The sequence below is a fragment of the Perna viridis genome, chromosome 2 (assembly GCF_037379345.1).
Source record: "Perna viridis isolate PV_CMFRI_1.1 ecotype Kerala chromosome 2, ASM3737934v1, whole genome shotgun sequence".
NCBI lineage: Eukaryota > Metazoa > Mollusca > Bivalvia > Mytilida > Mytilidae > Perna > Perna viridis.
Window position 1 is genome coordinate 16,712,970 of NC_142446.1, and position 16,005 is coordinate 16,728,974.

Sequence of the window (16,005 nt, forward strand, 5' to 3'; positions counted from 1 at the left end):
TTAATAACTAGAGAATGAAAAAACACCAAAATTTCACTAAAAACTAAACCGACCTTAAAACAGTATTAACAAACAAGTGTGTTAAGTTTACAGTCAAGGAGTATTTCAGATATGGCATAACATCTTTACCCTCCTCCTTTTTTTGACCAAGTCCCATAACTCTGAAACTAAAAATTTAATTTTCTCCAAAAAGTATACAAACTATTATACCATCTTAACAAACAATGCAACAAGATTAAAAATATATTGATTAAAATCTTCTCAAGTTACTATGCCACATGTTTAGAAGGGACAGACAGACAAGCATTTGTATACAATAATAGATCCGTCTTTGACAAATATATAAATTTAACTACTTTTTCATTTCAAAAGTAAAGTGTCATTGCTTATAATAAGGCTTCTCCAACTTACATGGTTTTAATTATATCTTGTAACATTTAATACAAAATGCACTTACCGTGGTAATTAATATCTGTATGCTTCTACATGTTTATATCTGTTATTGATACATAAGGGATTATAACCATACATGTATTTCATGTAATGAAATCAAGATCTTTGCAATATTGTAATACTAACATTTGCTTTCAAATTTCTTAAGTGAACAAAAATCCATGTATTTGATAAATAAAATAGGTAAGCAATGATCCAAGTACATGCATCACTTGCAATACAAAACATGTAGGCAGTCTTTGACTCCTTTAATAACCAAGTTTTCCTAGTGGGAGCATTCTATATTCATCACAATCAAAGGATCCTGTCATTAGGACATCAGTAACCACACCATGGGGCGTTTTTTTTTGTTTCAAAAGATTTTCTTACCAAATTGTCTATATTACAACAGAAAGGTGCTGTTCAACAACACTAGAAAGTCAAACAATAGACAGTGCAATTTGATAAGCTTGCAAGAAAATTCATCTGAAGATCAAGTTGGGATAAAAAACACAAAAATCTGAATTGATAATTCACCTTCTTTCAATATGAGGGTGGTGCAATCTAAAATACCAGGGAAGGACTTGCCATATTCACTCTTATCATGAAGTTGAAAAAGTTTTTAAATTCATGAACACCAATTTGAGAAAAAAATCTGATGATAACAAGGAACAAATGTTTTATAACTTATATGTGTACACATGAGAAGCTTTGATGAACTGTAAATGAAGTCTAATGGCGGACGATATTTACTGTGTGCCAAGAGTGTCCTGTTACTTGAATTCTTTTATATACTAAAATTTCCAAGTATGAAATGAATAAACCCTGCACAGGAAATAAGATGGTAGGTCATCATGCCCAACAGATCTGTCTGGAGTCAAACCATGTATTTTAGAGCAGTTAAATCCATAAAAAATAGTATTGGTCTCTCACTCACAAACACATACACACAAACACACATGCAAGGTGAAAGTCAACAGGAAGCTTGTTTTTTTTCTTTTCTCTGGTCTAGGTTTAAACCTTATATTTGTCACTTTTAGTGTGACATACAGCAAAATTATGTTCTTCAGTGGGACATTTTATGAAATTAATGCAGGTGGTTGGTCATAACTGATGGTAGATGTGAAGTCATCAAAACTGGGTCAGTTAGCTGGTAATGGATTCATGAACTTCTGTTTGTTTAATTACTTTACTAGCAAAAACTTTTACAGCAGAACCTTGAATACCAAATTTGACATCACTACAGAAAACTGGCACGGATCAGAACATTGAATAAACAGTAAATAATTATAAGGACCTAAAAGAATCAGTTGCATTCACAAAAGAAACTATTTCTACTACATAAATTTGTTAATTTGGGTTTTAAAACATTATCCAAACAGATTTTCCTTGTTAGCTTTTTACATATTTATCCAACACAGAAAGACAAATGTATGGGTTTATTCTGAATATTATCAACATTCTATGTTTGTACAACCTTACTGAATACCTGACAGACTATATTAATATAGGATTATTCCCACCAAAAAAACATTGGAGATTAATTGTAAACAGTGCAATTTGTAATCAGCAAACCAAAAAATTGGACAAACCGAATCGATACTGACAATGACAGTATTCGTTTCAAACACCTTCAAAAGACAGTATCAATAGCAACCCTTTGGAAACAGTTGAAATCGTTCAGTAAAATACGGAACTCTTACTTTATCACAAAACTGATAACTACAATTCCAAACAGTACTCGAGATACCTGCAAAGGTATGTAATGCTGTTTTTGAAGACATTTATGTACATGCATGTTGTTCTTGTCCGGGCACTAATAACCTTAGGGATATATTTTGGAAATTAGTTATAGAAAATTACGAACTTCACTTATACTTTGAACTCTCTACTCACGATGATGAACTGATTTTCCAAGTCCTACTTAGTTGGTTGACATTGTCATACGAACTTTGTGACTTTGAAGTTGTGCCACACACATGTTGTTAAAACTATTGCCAATTAGAACTAATCAATTCGATCCCATACATGATATATATATGTGTGTTGTCTAACATGCTGTTCAATTGATTGCAAATCTTACTTTGATATAAAACTTCTTCCAGGTATATAACTATATACATCATTTATCTACATATCTATTTTTCTCTAATTATTGAATGCATGCATTTATTTAAATAAATTGTCTATATGTAATGACTTATATATAATTCTAAGATCTCATGTAATGATGAAATAAAAATATGAATGAATGAATGAATGAATGAATACCAAATTTGACATCACTACAGAAAACTGGTATATATCAGAACATTGAATAAATGGTAAATAATTATAAGGACCTAAAAGAAACAAGAAGATTACATAAAAGATGAAAAAAACATTATCTCAGAGGTCAATAATATCAATATGAAACATTGAAATATATATCAAAATGTTATCAAATTGCTGACAATTACAGAGAGTATATTCATGTATACAAAATTTGATAAAAGAGCTGTTCTGTTAAAGTGAAAACCTTTTGTTTGTTGTAAGGGGTAGTTGGAAGTAAAAACAAGAAATGCAATTTCAATATCTTAGACTGAATCTAACCCAACTCAGTAACTGCTTTGGGCAGTAATATGACCAATATCGCAAGCATTGTTTGACTGGTTTTTTTTCAATTCATTTAGTACACTACTGTCACTGCATGTCAGACTAACCACTTTTAAATGTACACAAAGGAATGGTCAGAACTTTGAGGCAACTGACATGAAAATTTGTTAAAATTTAATAGGGACAGAGTGTAAGCCACATCCTAAATACATAGATCCTGTCAAAACATGAACGGTTCAAAATCTTTCTGGTGGAAGTGACATTTTTCTGAAGTGACACATGCAGTTAGGATGTGATCATTTGAAATTGTAACACAGGCCAACACTATGTGTTACAGTAAGTCTAGCATATTCTTGTTTGGTCAAGACAACAGCAGCATACCAACATATAAATATAGCATTATCAATACAGTCAAATGTAATTTCAATAAAAGATGGCACTGTTCCTCAAAAGCAAAGCCTTAAATCATATTCGGTTATTACCCAACATAATTTAATAGACGTATCAACTGAAATCAATGAAAATGAACATGATGATGATAAACGGTTGGTAGTGGGAAGCATGCTTCCAAAAATAAAATGTGTAAACAGTATTGAAGTTAAACACTGATATGATAGTTCATGTAATAAATTGATATTTATTGTATTTTGGCATTCTTTTTCCTTTGAAAAATAACTGTACATGAAATCTACCAATAGGCCAGTCACTTCCAAATGAGGGAGATCTCCCTTGGTAGTCTATGAGGTTGACTTGTAAGAGTAACAATCAAATTTGACATAAGTGCTGTTATAGAGAAGAAAATTTCAGTCAGTAACAAGATTAAAGGATGACAAGATGTGTGTATCAATCAGACACATTACCAAAGTAAGACAACTCACTTACCATACATATTGTAGCAACAAACCCATTTCATAATACTTAGTCGAAAACCTGTCACTGTCCTTTATCATATTAAAACTGATTTACAAGTCATTCCCCCCCCCAAAAAAAAACAGAATTCTCAATGAATATTAAAAACATAACATTTTTCACTATTTTGATTTGCAATATAAGCAATACCTGTACTTATATGATCTGCCTAAAAATTTTTAATAGAACCTTTTGTTCTTATTTTCTAAGTAGGGTCAGTTTGACAGGAACTGTACAAGTTTTTACATATAGAATTTGATGTCAAATTCAACTCACAGAAGTACCAACTGAAACTGCTCAGAAACTAAAATGAATGGGTCTATTTCATATTATATTAAACAGACTACACATGTAAGACTAATTCAGATTAGTTTAATAAATGTACCTATAAGATATGTAAAACTGAAGAAAATCTGTAACTTTCCAAAGCAAAAATGGTAATAACAACCTTCACCCTTACTATGCCAAAGAGCCTATAAATAGGCTTTTTATACTCTTTTATTTTAACAAGAGCCTATATATAGGCTTAGCAACTGTTGTCTACACATTCAACAAGTCAATTATTCTGCAAAAATGTCATTGATGTCACAAGTCTGAATGTGATGATGGGTGGGGTGCTTCGCAGGGTACATATAAATAACGCCAAAATAATTCCATGCAAGTCACTCTTCATGTTGACGCACTCCCAAACAGTTAGAGTGGGGAAACACTCTTGGACCCATGTGGGGTCTAGGAGTAGGCCAGAGCATCAACAGATCAGCCCAGTCACTAGTAGGACATACTCTGACTGAATCCCCATAAGGACAGTTGTGCGAGATCCGTAAGGATAGCCAAGACTGTAAAAACCCCCAATCATCATCCATGCAAGTTTTGTTCTTATTTTTACTCATCGTTTTCTATTGATCAAATATTCACATTTTATTTACTTCTCTTTTTTTTCACCTTCCATGCAATCTACTAAAATCAATTGACCCACTCTTCATATATTTCGTACAGCAGAAGAAAAGAAAAATACTTACAAAAAAAGCAAAATAGAAAAAATAATAATAAACTTTTAACTATATAAACATACAATTTCAACGATGCATTAAATACATGTATTTATTATTGATAAAACCGCAAGCATTTCACAATGAGTTCATTAAAAGCTGACATTGATTGCACAGAACATTTTTTCAGCTGAAAATATGATAATGAAAATTAATTTTGTCACATGAACTAGTGCCAAGTATTTCATAATTAGGGAAAAAAGAACATATGCATGCATGTAATTTATTAATTTCTAGAGGTTTTATACATTTTTTAAGGATTCCCTTTAATGTTTTAAATAAAAAAGCTTAATCCATAAAGTTCAAGTTCAAAAATTAGATTCTGAGAGAAGTATACTTAGCAAGATCTCCACCCTAGCACTTACAGGAAAAAAAAGGCAAAGTCAATACATGTAAAAATTTACAAATTAGATTTAATCCAGCAAATCATAAACTTTTAATCTGCTAACAAAAACAAACCAATTTACCCAACATAAGATTTCAAGCTGCATCAGATAGAAAGAAAAAAAACCTGCTCCTTTCCTTCGAGCTTTGGAATGCAGAAGGTGTCATATCATTTATAGTCCCATAAGTTAGGATGCATGGAAGTAATAAGTCAACACTCTCATTGGATTTGTCATAAAAATACATGTATGTCAAATTGACAATCATACTTTCAAATAAATAGGTTATTTTTATCATTTAAGTACAAACGTTTTAACTTCCGTTTTTTATTTAAACTGTGCTCATTTAAGGAGAATGGATATGAAACTAACCTCTCCCTAGATGCATTGATTGCTCAGATAAATGTCAGTGTAAATATAGCAGTTTGTGAAATCTTTTTGAGTGCTAACTATGAGTTTAAGAGGTTATGAGGTTAAGATGCTTAATTTGGTTAAATAAGATTTATTTAGAAAATCCACAAGTTGAAAACACTTCTTGTGAAGTGTTTAATTTTATTCTTTTTATGTTATTTTTTAACTTTTTTTCTTTCCTATTTTTCTGCCCTTAGGGACGTCAATGCATATATGTACTCAGTAACTTGACAACTTGACAGTATAAAATACATTTGTTTAACATTAAGGTGATGAATACTTTATTTCTATTTCCATCTGCATTTAATCACCCGGATTTCATGTTGAACCGTCCCCATTTTAAAGTCGATCCATCCTCAAATATAAATTATCTTATCCTTTTCTATATGTCCTTTCTTAAATTTTACAATTAAAAAATGAACAGATTATGGTTCATAAAATATTATTAGGAGTACAGTTTAGAGTTATTACATATGCTTTTTACATTACAAAATGAAAATTAATTATTCAATTTTAAGTTATTTTTTTATCATTAAAGGGTTAGTGTTTTACAATTACTTATTTTTAATCAAGATTTTTGTGAATGTATATATGTGTAATTGAAACAGCCTGCAAACCATATCTCTAAATAGATCACACGTATCTATATAGTTTCTTCAATTTTAGATACCTACCTTGAAAGTGTGGTGACCGTAGTCATGAATAAAATTGGTTGTAAAGAACAAGTTTTGGTACAAAATGTACATGACATTAAATTTGATGTCCACATAAATTTATACAATATAATTAATTGAGGGATCAGATGAACTTGGGGATGAATTGACTGGAGATGGAACAACTTGGGGACAGAAAGGTATGGAGACTGAACAACCTGCTACAGATCACCCTGTCGATGTGCCCTTTCTTGTGACATTTGGTTATTGTCAACATCATAACCAGAACAGTCGAATTTTAATCTTCAAATTCTTTCTTGGCAAAATAAAGGAAAAGCCTTGGCACTCAAAGGTTATGTTGGCAGTGATAGGACTATGGTCACTCTACATGTACCAATCCAACAAATGCTTGGAAGTAGTTACTAACTGAAGTCAGTCTTTGTTTACATATCTGGTCTTACAGTTCGGGTGTTTTATACATCTAAACTTTATTTCTGCTTGATCTTATTCATGGACATGTTATAAACTGTACTACTTGTATCATTAATTCGCACTACCAATTGAGTGTTTATGTTAGTTCTCTTTACTGGCAATGGGTCGAAAATTAACCAAAATTGTTCTCATTTACTTGGCAATTAGGAACGGAATAAAGGTAAGAGAGTATAATCACTCTGAAATAGGGGGAAGTGAATTAATTAAATAAAGGTTGATTAGATCGCATTGCCAAAATTTTGTGTTTTACCTCTTTTTTAATAGGATTTCTGCAAGTGACGTCAGCTAGCAACATCAAGCTTTGTGGTAACATAGATGAATGCGCCCGAGACATACCGATGGTGTAAGGATAGATTATCGCCCTTTACACCCATGTGCCCCATTTATGAAATATACATGATATATATCAATTACCATAAATTTGTAAATGATATGTAACAGGGACCTTATATAACATTTTATTTTTATTAGCAATTTTCAAAAATACAACATATTCTTGTAAATCGTTTGAACTTTTTAAAAATTCGTTTGTACGATTTTAAAAATCGGTTAACTAATCAGGCGCGTAGCTGCCATTATGCAAAAAAGCTTTTGCATGCACTTAATTTTTTATTTTTTTTTGGGAGATAAAATACATCCAGGAGAGGCATAAATGATGCTCTAAAACATTATCTCCGTGGAGCTTCGGGGGGGGGGGGCTTTGCCCCCTGGACCCCCTGTCGTAATTTTGCCTGGAATTCAATTTGGCCTCACCTACGCGCCTGCTTAGGCACACAAGTCCATGAACTTAACATTTCAAAACAGCCGTACTTTGTACTTGGAATTTGGACTTTACCAAAAAGCAAAATTGTACTTGGGACTTCACCCAAAACATGGAGTGTACTTTGGACTTGAAAAGGGGTGATACTCCCATTAGAACAACTATAGAGTCAGCCTATTCCTATATGAGTGAAAGAATAGGTCAGTAGTAGAGGGGCATAGTTTGTTCCCATTGGATTGCCGACCGTTTGTTGAAAAACGCGTCCACCACACTGAACAAATGTCGATAAAAATACAAGCATTTTGAAAACATTCTCTTCAGTATATTTGGGAGATGATATGGAATCGTTTTCACAAAGTATGAAGAGTCTGTACCAAGTACTACCTATCTGTGTCTATGTGTCTTTTGGGGAATAACAACGATGTATAATGGTTTTGATCGTGACTTAAATTGAGTATGGGTGATAGAAGTATAAAGAGATGAAAAATCATATGTTTGAATGATATTGTATTCTGATAATAATCTTGAATTAAGGGTTTCCAGAAGATCTTTTTGATTTTTTTCAGGATCAACATTGAATTAATACCACTACGGTAGTAACACGTGTCGTGGTAGGACTGATGACCATCTTTTACAGCTGTGAGTATAGGAGTTAAGTTTTGAACGCGATTTGGTAGTACATTTTGCATATCCAGTACGTAGCGTTGTTTGTATGGATCCCTGTGGAGTTTGGCAATCCAGTATATAGAACTTTTTTTTTTCAAATTAAAGAGCCCACTTGGGGCTATATGCCAGTATGATTTATAGGGGAAAAGAAACATTTATTAGATAGTATGGAACATTACAACTTACAACATAATAATACTAAGTACAAATCTAGTATTACAGATAAATATATACTGTATCAAAGTTTAAGAAGACTACTTAGCATAAATTTTCATAGATAAATTTTCAAAAGGTTTTGAATATTTGTATAAATTTAGATAAAAAATAAAATTAATAAATAAATTTCTGTTCACCACCAAGTTTATTATTAACTTTATTTCTAATAAAATCAAACAAAACTTTTCTTGGAAGATGGAATTTGTTGCAAATAATTGATAAAATTACTAATGTACTGAATCAATTATATCGATCATTTTTATTCTTAGGCCTCAAATAATAGTGTATAAAGGGAAAGTTCGGGGATCGAATTCAAACGTATCTTTACAAAATCTTATTGTTGTAAATGGTTAATGATATATTGAACTCTATTTATTTTTAACTTAACCATTCTGACTACGAAGGACATTAAAAAGAACTCACCGAAATCCTAAAAATAAATATGTCCTAAGATACATGTCTCTCCAAACTATCTACATTTCTCAGTTGCTACGCTTTATAGCTTAAGTGCTACAAGTTTTTGCATGTACACCTATGTGTCATGTAAAAGCGCTTTAGTTTCTTGGCACCTAGTTCCATAGGCACGTACATTAATATAAACACCAAAGTCTTAGAATATAATTTCAACAATTATGTCTGGTGCAGGAATCACTAGCCATACAGTTGTAAGGCCCCGGAGCACCTACAGCTCTTTTATCATGACACATGGCCAAAATAGCCAAATAGAATGATTATAACAACTACGTAAGTAAAGTCCCCCAAAAATGATGAGACCATGTCTAGTCTAATAAAGAGCTTCGCAGCAGTTTGATACAACTGCAACATATTGAACTCTGTTCTCACGAGGCAGTTGTGGACATGATGTTAGTTTTTGACACACATAAACATACAGTTCATTATTGACACAACAACTGATTTTGAAACAATACTGTTGAAAATTTAAAATTTACGCAGTTAAACTGAAAAGAAGATGCTCACCAAACATCTTTGCCTTTGATCCCTATAGCTATAAACTGTATATGATATCTGAAATCTGATTGATAAGTGCAAGCTGGGATTCCAATAAGGAATTTACAATGGAATAGAAAAATAGTATAAAAAAAATAAAAAAAGGTTGATTTTCGGGACGCAGCACATTTAGGCCCCTCGTAAGAGATCTAAAATCTGATTTAAACAGCGGGCAATGATTTTAATACGAAATGGACAAAAAAATATATTTTAAAAACTTCATGTAATAGTTCGTTGTTTTTCGTTTTTCGTTTGTTGTTTTTTTTTTTTTTTTTTTTTTTTGGTGACCCAATATTGTACCCCTGTAACTCCAAAAACGGTTGAAGATAAATCTATTCTGTAAAAAAAAAACTCTTAAGATAGATCATACCTAATAATTCTAGTAGATACATTTTTCTAGTTTACTTGAATGAACAAACTTTATGATTTTAATGTAAAAAAAAAACATAGGTTACTGAACTTAAATTCGAGACAGTTGAGCCTACATAAAGACAATATTAACATGGATTCTGTCGACCTGTATTTCTATTGTCTATCTCAATACTATTACACGTCTGCATTTTTTGCGGCCGCATAAAATGTTCGGGATATTTCGTAATAATTTGATACCAAAACATCAAAAAGTAATTTCGGCACTGATAACCGTATGAAGGCTAGGTATCATGAAGATTCATTTTTGGAAGGGAGTGTATGATCGTTATTTTGGATGTGTGATTGAAGGGCCACATCTTCCTTACGAAGAAACTGAACTTGTGTTAGACAATAGAAGTACAGGTCGGTGTGAAGCGAAACCCTCCATTAACACGAGTTGTTCGGGATCTAGCTTTTCTCCTAAAAAACTTGAAATGTTTGTCCAATTATCATATTGCAAGGTCAGGTGTAAGGGCATGAACCTTCAATACCTAAAGCAAATGTCTCGTTTCCAAAATCTAGAACAGTATTAATGAAACGTTAAGTCAACCCAAGCAAGTGAATTTTTTTTTTAAATAATAAGACCAGACATTTTACCTTTTAATTTTACTATAAATGCATTTTATTTCGGACCTTTTTTATGTAATGAATATTTCATACACAAGACCAGTGCAAAAGCATGAACACTGACCTTTATATAAGAACAAATCATTAGTGCATTGCTTGTCTGTTAAACGATTTGCATGTCATTTAAACATTTCAAATGATGGATAGGCAAACTGACAAATGTCTATGAAAACAACAATGTTTATTTGGCTCAAATCAGCTAGATTAAATTTTTAAGTCAACATAAATTGTATCCATTAGTGGACCTTATATATAAATGTGACCCTGCTTTTGTGAAACGATCTTGTGTAATCCAACCGTTTCAGGCCAGAACCAGTTCTGCTGTTGTTTTTCACAGTTTTATTTTTATTTTTTGACATATAAATAAAAAGAGGGCTGGCAATGTTTGAAAAACTGAACAGGAAATTTAGCATGAATCGAGAAATGGAAATTGGTATTCGGCTTCATAGACGACTTTCTGGACAAAATGATGTTCTTGACAATGAGCTTTTATGGAAAATGAATAATATCACTAAAGAGCAAAGCAGGCGGTGTGCGGTGATAGACTCGGAAGTGAAACTTCTTAAAAAGCAATTACACGTGATGCGTTCTTTCGAAAAATCAAAACGAAAAACGAACATACAGGTCGATGAGGATATCATGGCCGTCAGAGATTGGGATAGGCCGTCGCCTGTGGTACTGAAGGCCAGGATGATGATCAAAACAGGAAAAAGTACGAGACTACAAGTTTCCTCAGAAACGAGGTGTCGCACTGAAGCTAAACATATTCCAGAAAAACTTGTTCGATTGGATGACCTACCGAGAATCAGGTACGAAATAATACATAAACAGAACGTGGACAATTCAGACAGAGAAGATCGGTCCGTTATCATCAGACCGGAAACGGTTCCCGTCTTCATCGGATGCCATATAAATGACAGTGAACAGAAAGAATTAGGGCATAGAAACAATTCTGTTCCGAAATTACAACAATGCAACAACGACCAAAAGTTACATCATCCGAGTCTGGAAGTAATTAATAACAACCCGAAAGCAGGAAGTTATGGGCAGAGAAGAGCCTCTGTTAATTTAGATAACTGTGGGTTTGAATTTATGAACATGACATGGATTGTTCCGTCTCAAAATTCTCGACGTCGTTCGTTACCAAATCTTCATTCAAAGAAAGAGAGTGAACACATATTGGAAGGAAGTGGTGCTATTGGTCCATTAGACTTGCACTTCACAAAGAATAGAGTTCCATCAAACAGTGAAAGACGAATTCAAATGAAAAGAAGCAGCGTCTACCAGATTTACAAATTCCTCACGGATGCTTTACCTAATATGTCAAATCAGGAGATAGCGGACATTCGTAAGAATCGACAACAGTAACAATGTTTGAAAAACATACTGATACCTTGATTGTATGTTTCGTTTCGTTTCGTTTTGACTTCTTCTTTTGTGGTATCTCAAATGATCATGAGCTTTTCATGGTGTTAATTTTGCTTACGATTTCGAGGTTATCAGAGTAGAAAATATATTCAATAGATAACGCAATTCTGTACTTTTTTGTTTTAACTTTTATTGTACTCTGAATCTCTCTTAGTCACTAAATAAAACTATTCACAATTTTAATATCTAAATCTGTTGCATAGAAGAGGGTATAACAAAAAGACACTGCCAATCTGAAATGTACGAAGTCAAGCTTGTATTAAGAGAGTACTTGGACATTCAGTGGTGGATCAAGTGAATCGCATCAGATGTTCAGCCAGGAGCGCACAACAAATAATTGATAAACACAATTTACTGCTGGCATTTACATACAAAATACGCTATTTTTATAAATGTTGCAAAATGATAAGCTCTCCTGTGTGATTCATTCCTACCAATACATAAAAGATCTCATTAATTTTCATTCGGCTAGAAAAAATATCTTTGAGATCGTCGAAAATTGGTACTTGGGACATGTAACGAATGCTTTTAGCAAGGTCGTAGCCAGGAGGTGCGACGGGTGCCATCGCACGCCCTCCCGTTTTAAAAAAAACTTTGATTTACATCTTGGCCTGTAATTAAAGAGAAATCATACCAGATAACCAAGCAAAATTGCTTATCAGTGATCAGTTCGCACCCCCATTAAGAAAACCTGGCTACGGCCCTGTTTTAGTAATTAGTCTCAGGCTTATAATTTCTTTTATACAATGTAGTCATTGAACAATGCAAATCTAGGTTAGTAAACTTGGTAAGGTGAAAACAAAATAAAAGAGCGTGCAAAACAACTACAAATGTACTATTGAATATTATATACACCACCATTCCTACCAATCGCAAGTGAGATATATATGGGTCAACATTTTCTGGAATTTTATTGTTTTTTGACAGGCACGAGAATGTCCGTGCCGGAATCTGAGTTCTTAATCTTAGAATCTTGTTCGATCGAGTCACTATTATCTACAAAATAGAATTTTTTTTTCAATAAAAACAAACACAGGAACTGACCATAAATACGAATATTAACAGGACGCTAACGAATAAAAAATAATACAGATGTTAAGGGAAAATTCCAAATGACGAGATTCGTCACACACAACATATAGGAATTACAAATTACATACAGAAAAACAGAGAAGAACCCACTAGATGGGTAAAGTTCCTGTTTTTTCGTGGTGTGTTTTGAGGTAAAGATTATCCTTCAGTGAAGGAGGATATCCCATTAGAGACTGACACTCCTTAGCGCTCCCCGGTCGATCAGATTAATCTTTTTTTTTTTTTGATAACCTTAACCTATGGGCAACATTACAAGTCTTGTTATATCAAAGTTTGAATTCTTCAATTTTAAACATTTATAAATGTTTGACGGTTTGAATTCTTCAATCTCAAACATTTATAAATGTTTATGATTGAAGAAGTCAAACTTTAATAATATAACAGCTTTGTAATATAATACAGATAATAAGAGCTGAACAATGTTCGAGATCAAGTCTCTTGAAATCAGTATCCACACCAAAGATGTGCAGAATTTTTTTTCTATTTCTTTTAATAAAATCCAATAACAGAAATTGAATTTTATAATGACGAATTAAATTTGCCTTAAATATTTGGCTCGTACACTTTCTTTTCTATTCTAGTCAAGGAATTGATTTCTCTAAGGATAGTCACACTCTTTTGTAATATATGGTTGATGACTTTTCGTTTTTTCTCCCGCTCGTATTCGATCACAGCTATCTCTGAGTGTTTGATTGGTACGTAGTTAAGCCTACGTTCAGCGTCTTCATCCGCCATTGGAGACTCCGATTTGTCCCGAGAAAATTTGTATTTTGACGAATAGTTCTTGAAAAAATCACTATACCTTCTACTCGTAGTGTCATTTTTATCCCAAGTATCATCTGCTCGTGGTAAAATATCTTTAAGCCTGTTTCTGACCTGACGCTCTTTTCCCCATTCTTCAAGTAGTTCCTTGAACTTTACCTTCCAAAACTCTGCTTGTTTCACCGAAAAATCTTTTTGTTTGACATCAATTCTTTTTGGCTTGATATAAGCAAAGTCTGGTGACCTATAAACTTGTTCTACCCGACGAAGCCGCGATGAACGTTTTCCGCTCGAAATTTGAAATCCTCCGGATTCACTTTGAACAACATTGATACGCTGAAAAGCGGTGATCCAACCCTTCTTGGCTTTGCTAGATTTATTGCGTTTGTTGTTATTGTCCCCTGTGCAGACAACTTCTTGTACAGTTCCAGGACGAGACGGAAGTTTGTTTCTTTGCGTCGAAGTCGTAGACGACCTACACGGGGCTGTTACAGGGCGGACTTCTAATCGGGCAATTGGCAGACTTTCCGCATTTAACGGCAAAACCCCTGCATTCATACCTTGCTAAGTATAATTAAATTTGTTTTATATAGTTTTCCTTAGTCTTTCGCTGTATGTACCCTCTGAAAAGTGCATAGTATGGATAAGATAGTCCACTCAACCTTTCTGTAGACTTGTCAAATGGTTTCAGATATTAACATTGCTAACAGGAGAGGAAAACGTTTTATTTGTCAATTAAGCTAAGGACTGACATTATTTTTTGTTTTGTTTCTGTGTTCAGAAATTTGTTGTTCCACGCATTAGGCAAAAATTTGACGCAATTTTATATAAATATAGTAAAAAATTGTAATAAAATCTACTTCCATTGTGTACCTGACTCAACACTTAGCTATAGCATCCTTCAATTTAAACTGAGCAGACGTGCTTTTGTATTTTAATATCTCTGCTTTAATGATGATATCCGGTTCCATTTTTATTAACGGTCTATATTTATATGGCAGTTATACTGAACAGTTAAAGCCCTTACATCAGTGTTTTTTTTAATTATTTATTAAAAAAACATGTAAGATAGCAAACGTAATAAAAAAAGAGCTTCGCAAATGTAATGCACCGACGAGATATACAAAAAGTTTAAACACGAACAATTATTTATTGTTCTTAATTTTATACTATCCAATATAGGACGGCAGGCATTTTGTCTAGAATGATTTGCTTTTATAAAGTATAAATATGTTTTCGATGTAAATATAAAAAAAATTCTCATGTGTATATTCTAGATGAAAACCATCAAACTAATGTGTAACGAACAAAGTGCCTGCTGTACTATACTGGAGAAGTATTGAAGTATAAAAAAATTAAACCGTATTGTAACAATAAGAAAACTGATGTCCACTAGTTCTCTCGCAGTTAAAACGACCTTTGTTAAAATATTACTCAACACTTACATTCAATATTGAAATAGCTGCTTAGTAAACTAATGTTTTGCCTGTGATGTTACCTACTGACCTGTCGTAAACTAATATATTCAGAAGTTAACTATTAACCAGTTTAAAACAATAGATTGTCTAAATCGTGTGACGCTCTCTACACCCTTGAAAGCTTTGCATTGAAGCGTGAAGTAAATTTAACGAATCAGATATCTATTGTTCTGTTGATTTTTCTTTCAAATATACCCATTTCATGTGTATTTAAATTCGCTCAAATGGCTTTATATGCAGTATCTTGCATTATAGACACTCTACCACTTGACCAAGTACTTGAAGTGATGTTTCTGTTTGGGTACTAGTATTTAAAATTTTGTAAGAACCACCAGATTTTTTTTTATTAAAAAACAACCTTTAAAATTAACGAAACCACTTTAAAAAATAATATATATAATAATATTAAAAATAAATCACTTTATCCTAATTTCAATCTGTATCATAGCTAGTCTACCTACGTATACGATCTATGTATCCATTGCACTGCGGTTGCACATGGTAGAGAAACCTACGAAACACCCTGTCATGAATAAAAAAATCCCCAGTTTGGACTCCCTAAACAGGGCAGGTTTCCCGGACTTCAATCAATAGTCACTTGCAATACCGTAACTAGGCATATCATTTTAGGGA

General features: G+C 32.9%; 3 protein-coding genes across 9 annotated transcripts in view; 1 reads left to right on the top strand and 2 right to left on the bottom strand.

Annotated features, from left to right (window-relative positions):
• Window positions 1–7,248, bottom strand: part of LOC148623839 (uncharacterized) — a 73,483-nt gene extending 66,235 nt beyond the window's left edge. For 6 of the 7 annotated variants that reach the window (XM_088566034.1, XM_088566037.1, XM_088566035.1 and 3 more), the window contains exon 1: window positions 7,175–7,248. The gene's annotated coding sequence lies outside the window, so the exon portion shown is untranslated. Of the gene's footprint in view, window positions 1–53; window positions 76–7,174 lie in introns of those variants that run through there. The other variant, XM_088566033.1, reaches the window with a different exon arrangement.
• Window positions 7,249–10,876: 3,628 nt separating this feature from the next.
• On the top strand, window positions 10,877–12,220 carry LOC148623841 (uncharacterized). The gene has a single exon (XM_088566040.1). It carries the CDS (start codon window positions 10,994–10,996, stop codon window positions 11,978–11,980), a length of 987 nt encoding a protein of 328 aa, XP_088422166.1. The 5' UTR covers window positions 10,877–10,993; the 3' UTR covers window positions 11,981–12,220.
• LOC148623842 (uncharacterized) lies at window positions 12,185–15,477 on the bottom strand. The gene is made up of 2 exons (XM_088566041.1): window positions 15,340–15,477; window positions 12,185–14,517 (listed from the first exon to the last, which is right to left on the bottom strand). Exon 2 carries the CDS (start codon window positions 14,450–14,452, stop codon window positions 13,676–13,678), a length of 777 nt encoding a protein of 258 aa, XP_088422167.1. The 5' UTR covers window positions 14,453–14,517; window positions 15,340–15,477; the 3' UTR covers window positions 12,185–13,675.
• Between the last annotated feature and the right edge of the window lie 528 nt (window positions 15,478–16,005).